The sequence below is a fragment of the Octopus bimaculoides genome, chromosome 2, assembly GCF_001194135.2.
Source record: "Octopus bimaculoides isolate UCB-OBI-ISO-001 chromosome 2, ASM119413v2, whole genome shotgun sequence".
Lineage (NCBI taxonomy): Eukaryota > Metazoa > Mollusca > Cephalopoda > Octopoda > Octopodidae > Octopus > Octopus bimaculoides.
Genome location: NC_068982.1, coordinates 85,627,360 through 85,633,103, shown reverse-complemented (window position 1 = coordinate 85,633,103; position 5,744 = coordinate 85,627,360). Strand labels below are relative to the sequence as shown.

The 5,744-nt window shown below is 35.6% G+C and overlaps 1 protein-coding gene across 2 annotated transcripts in view; it reads left to right on the top strand.

Annotated features, from left to right (window-relative positions):
• Positions 1-5,487, top strand: part of LOC106880691 (rab-3A-interacting protein-like) — a 67,452-nt gene extending 61,965 nt beyond the window's left edge. For both annotated transcript variants that reach the window (XM_014930761.2, XM_052978407.1), the window contains one exon: positions 5,337-5,487. In XM_014930761.2, coding sequence (XP_014786247.2) covers positions 5,337-5,456 — 120 coding nt within the window. In that variant the 3' untranslated portion in view covers positions 5,457-5,487. The remainder of the gene's footprint in view (positions 1-5,336) is intronic.
• Positions 5,488-5,744: the final 257 nt, after the last annotated feature.

The following is a 5,744-nucleotide window of genomic DNA, read 5'->3' as shown; positions in this document are numbered from 1 at the left end:
ACATATGCGTTTTACTCCATTTACTAAATTTGTATATTTACTCAATTACCCAAAATAACAAGGAGTTTCTACCTCCTAAACAGGAGTTACACCACAGTCATTTTGTGATCTTTGCTATCCTGGTATCTATTAACCAATTTATTTTGTCAGAGTTAATTATTAACTTAGAGAAAATAAATACATATAATAAAATAATATATATATATATATATATATGTATATTCAAAATCCTATGAAAATGTATATTCCTTTACACTTGTATAGTCAAGTCCCATATTCTGTGTAATTCCATGTTTTGCATGAACAAACATTAAATATTAGTACAACGTTCGTAAATTAGGGAAATAAAACCAGAATATAAGAAATAATTTGAGTTCTGTACTGTTTATGATTCCATCTATTCTCTATTTACATTTAATCAAATATGAGATGAGTTGTGTAATAAAATGTATATTGTACATTTACCTGGAAGCCACTCTGTAGGATGTAAATTGTATAACAAAGCAGGGCCTACTTAAATATATTTTTGAGTATATATTGTCCTTTTGTAGGATTTCTCTTTCTTTTTCTTGCTTGCTTGGATAAGATAATTCAAAAGAAATCTCTTTCATGAATTACTTTGCCAAATAGCTACATTAGATATCTTTCCTAATCAGTGGTAAAATGGTTCTGGTATTCTTTCTCGGGTATATGTAAATTCTATAAGAAGAACAGTTGTCAAAATTCCTATGTTATTTATATATATCTGCTCATTTATGGAGATGAGTATCATGTTATGAACATTGTAGCCACATTCAGAAACAACAGTAACAGTGTAATATCAATATTTTCCCTTCATACCTCATCATTACTATTAGAAATAATAATAAAGTGGTAAAATGACCATCAAGAAGCTTTCTTGACAGACACCAAAACCATCTAGCATACATTGATGTCACCTTACATGGTATGTTAATATTGTTAGACAGCAATATAGAGTTCCGTGGAGCAATCATTTGCATTATTTCTCCCTAGTTGTCTTAGCTGGGCACAGTGTCTGTGTGAGATAACCACATAATGTTCATATTTTATTTCAGTTGGAGGGGTGTTCATGCATATTGCTTCTGTTCTTCTTTCCAATCCTTTTGACAAAATGTAGTCCCTCTTCTTTTCTTTCAGACATTCAGTTTTGGAGAGAATTTTTTGATGAAGTGTAGTTCCATTGTTTTTCAGAACTTTGGGTAATCTCTTGAACATTTGTAATAAGGGAAAGATTTTTAACTTTCCTTCACCACATATTTCTAGATGCTTGCTCAGTGGAATCATGCACAATTCCTCTTGTCAGATATGTTATCTGTGGATCCTTGTATGTTGGCAGAAAGAATTGTTTGTTTCACCAATGTAATTTTCCTTGCAGTCAGGCAAGTAATGCAGTATAAGAAATTCTGTGTCTTGCAGTTCATATCTGCATTTACTTTGAATGAGAATCCACTCATGAATTTTATGTGGGAACCACTTTCTAAATATTTGAAGTTGTTGTTGCATGTTCTATGTTAACTATCTCCACATTCTTTTACAGAGTTCTGACTCTTTCACTGATGTGAATTTTGCTCTTGTGAGGTGTTTATTGAGATATTTTGGCTGGCATCTACTGTCTTGCAAGGGGTTTTTATCAATGAGATTTTTCATTCATTGGTAGGTTTGATTTTATGGTGTGAAAAGTGTTGGCTACCCCAGGATTGTGTGTATTGATAAATGGAATTGTGTGTTCATTAATTTTTTTCCTTTAGTGTCCTTAGTTGTGTGATGCTCAGCTTCATTGCCTTTTTAATTCCATTGTTTATTAATTCTAAGGAGTATTTCTGTTTTGTTAGGAAGCCTTTGACCTTATTGAGTTGGATTTGACAAATTATAGTACAGATACGTCTTGCCATGTTGTATGGGATGTTCCTTTTGATGTGTGAGGGATAGCAAGTGTAGAAATTTAAATACTGGTGTCTGTCCATTTTTGTGTAAAATATGTCTGTTGTGACTGTGGAGTTGTGTATTTTTATGTGAATATCCATGAATGGTAATTCATTGCAACTGGTTTCTGTCGTGAATTTGATGGATGGGGGAAGTGTGTTAAGTATATTATTAAATATTTGTAGGTTTTCATTTGATTTGTCCCAAAAGATGAAGCAGTCATTGAGGAAGCATTTCCATTTTTTAATGACATTTCTTGCAATCATGATTAAAAGCTCTCTCTACCTTCTCACAAAGCTTTTTTTTCCATGTATCTCATGACTAGGTTAGCATATGGGGTTGCAAATTGTGTCCCCATAACCTGCAATTGTCAATGAACTTCCTCTGAGTTGGTCAGGGATAGATATCAAATATCATTTTGATGGAGGACTCTTAAACTTGGCAAGGATTCCATCAAAGAATTCTCTCCAGTACTAAGGGAATCTCAGAACACCAGTATGCCAATGACAATGTGGCACTCATGCTTAGATCTATAAGTTGTCAATAATTTCACTAATGCATATCAACATTTTGAGCTCACTGTAGATAATACAAAAACTCAAGTCTTCTCCCAGGTAGCTCTGAATTCTGCCCTTCTAGACTTCTACATCATCATTTAGGGCATACCATTGGAGCAAGTTAATCCCTTTGCATTTCTTGGAAGTGTGCTCTCTACCAAATGCAATGCCAAGCAAGATGTGGAATAAAGAATTGGATCAGCTTTTGGTAAACTAACAGAACATGTATTTAAAATCAAAGACCTAACTTTGAAGACAAAGATTATGGTCTTTTAAGCAGTTGTCATATCCAAGCTCTTATACGGTTGTGAAACTTGGACTTTGTATTGTTGTGGCATCAAAAAACACAAGTACTTTCATCAACTGAACATCAAATAGTTTGTGTCTCCAATAACTGTGATGGAAGGAGCAAATAATATTGATATCAAATCTCTAATCATCAAACATCATCTTCAATGGGTTGGCCACACCACCAGGATGAATGATAATGACTTCCTCATCAAATCCTCTTCAGTGGCCAATGCAATCACATGTTCTGCATGAAGATTGGCCTCTTTATCTACATTCTCCACCAGCATTAATGGTCCAAATATTTGTCCAGGGAGAGAAATCAATTCTTGGATTTGAGGGATGAGCTGACAACATTCTTACAGTGATACCTCCTAGTTCTACATATGACTTCTTCAGGGTAAATTGGTGCATGACTTCTGTTTTCTGAGTACTGATTGTGAGGCCAAAGTTATTACAGGTAGTGGAAAAGCAGTTCATGCTCTACTACATCTAGGTCTCTGTGAAAGCCTTGAAAAAGTTGCATACTGAATCCTTTTCCACCTTGGTCTTGGACTGTTGCCTCTGCAGGTTGAAGAGTGTGCCATCAGTTCCGAATCTGATCTTGATGCTGGTTTTATTGTCATTGCAGAAGGTATCTGACAGCATTTTTGAGAATATAATGCTGAAAGGCATAGGTGCAACTACACAGCCCTGCTTAACTCTGTCAGTGACTGGGAATGCATCGGAAAAATCATCACTGTCCAATACTCAAGCAAGCACACTGTAATGGAACTGTTACACCATGCTGATGAATTTGTTCAAGCAGCTGAACCTTTCCATGATATTAGAAAGCCTCTCACAACTTACAGTGTTAAAGGCCTTGGTTAAGTCTACAAACATTGTGTATAAGTTCCTATTTTGTTCCTGGTACTTCTGAAGTTGGCATGCAGTAAAGATTATGTCCCATGGCCCTTTCTGAATCCACACTAATTCTCTGGCAGATGCTTGTCTTCTGTGTGCTGAGTGAGGCAGTTAAGGAGGAATATTGTAGAGAATATTGAGAGAAATTCCTTACTAGTTGTCACAGGACTTCCCTTTCTAGAGATAGACAATAGAAATGTCCTTGAGCTCTTTAGGAAAAATTCCCGTTACCGAAAGAGATTGGCAAGCTTCTATGCCAAGACTGGTCACCCTAACTTGTATATTTCAACTGGGATGGAGTCAGGGCCCGGTGCCTTTCTATTCAAAAGAAGCTTAATTGCTTTCTGGACCTTTGCTTCCATTGGAGGCTTTACCACAGAAGTGTTGATGTCACATATTTTGGCATCACACTCTCCAGATCTGTGAACATTGATGATGAAGTTGTAGTAACGCCTGCGCATGTTGGAATGCTTGACGCTCAACTCCCCAACAAATTGTTTTACAGTGAACTGGCAGAAGGCAAGTGCATGCAAGGTGAACAGAAAAAAATGCTTCAAGGATACACTCAAAGCCTCACTGAAGAACTTTGAAATCAACCTCCACTTCCTAACGCCTGGAATGAGCAAAACTGCCCTGCCTGGCAAAGCTGCATGAACAAGACAAAAGTCTAGAAGTCCAAAGAAAACGTGAACTAAGCATACATCAGACAGATCAGCCATAGCTGGATGCACCATACCCCATCATCTCACATGTGATGTCCTTGGTTTCCAACAACAATGAGACGCAGTTCCAGGCAGTGGCTCTCATGGCTTCTCATCTAAAATGATTGGCAATGTTATCATGTACATGTTTTGTCTTGGTGCAAAAGATGTGCTACGACAAATATTTTGTTCAATGCCATAGACTTGCTTGTCAGCTGCTTGACCTTAAGCCAGTTGAACATATCCCTTAGTGGCTGACAATATGTGTATCTCTGATCATGGGCAGGAGTAATGGGGTAGGAGTAATGTATTGAATTCTTTGGGATTTTGATAATTTACCTCTGGAAACATGGGTGCTTTGTTCATCATCCTTAACCAGACCTTATTCGGGGACCTTCTGAGCAGAGTGGGTTAACTGACCTGAAGAAAATTCAAACTGGACCCCACCTGCAATGTCATGTGTTGTTTATCTTGATATGAGATCACTGTATCATGCACATATGGTTGAGATGCATGTACTTAGTATACCCTTATCAGACGGTAGTCATGATGGCTATTTTGGCATGCACTGCTCTCTCACTCAATAGTAATAGTAATATTTTTACATATCTAGTATTTGTAATACATTTGCTTTGTAAACTTCTAACGAAAAAATATTATTTTCATTTATCACCTTTACTTGCTTAATTATGTATTTCTATTTAATTGTAGTTATGCTCTAAATATACTTATAGTGTAAATATATTTGTATTATGAAGTTGAAAGTGGCTAATAATTTTATTTTTAATTTCTACAAGGTAATTTCACAAGTCTGAAATAGCTAGCACTACAAAAATTGATAAATTGTTACTATGCCTTTCATGCAATTAAATATATGTATATACATCATCATTATTATGAAATGTATTATTAGTAATAAATTTATGTTGAATTCATATTACAGGAAGCAAACAATATGGTTCAAGAAGCAAATGCACGTCGTTCTCACACAGAGAAACTGTTAAATGAAGCCAATCAAAAGGTAACTTTGAATTATTGTTTTTTGTATTTTGTGTGTCACTAAAATACATTTTGAAATACAGAATTTTCTTTAAAAATGTAATAGCAAACCATAGTTATTAAAATAATGGTTGTTAAATGTTATACTGGGGTAAACTTAAATTTTATTGACAAAGTCTATCCACTGGCTGTTGGTGACATCAGTGCCTGAATAAATACTAATATTCTATGTATCTCTGATGGGAAATACTGCTGTTCCATCTCTACTGGATGCCTGTCACTGAGGAGCCCAAAACATGCCAAAATACATGATCTGGCATTTCTGGCAGACAGTTCTTATCTATCAGTGATC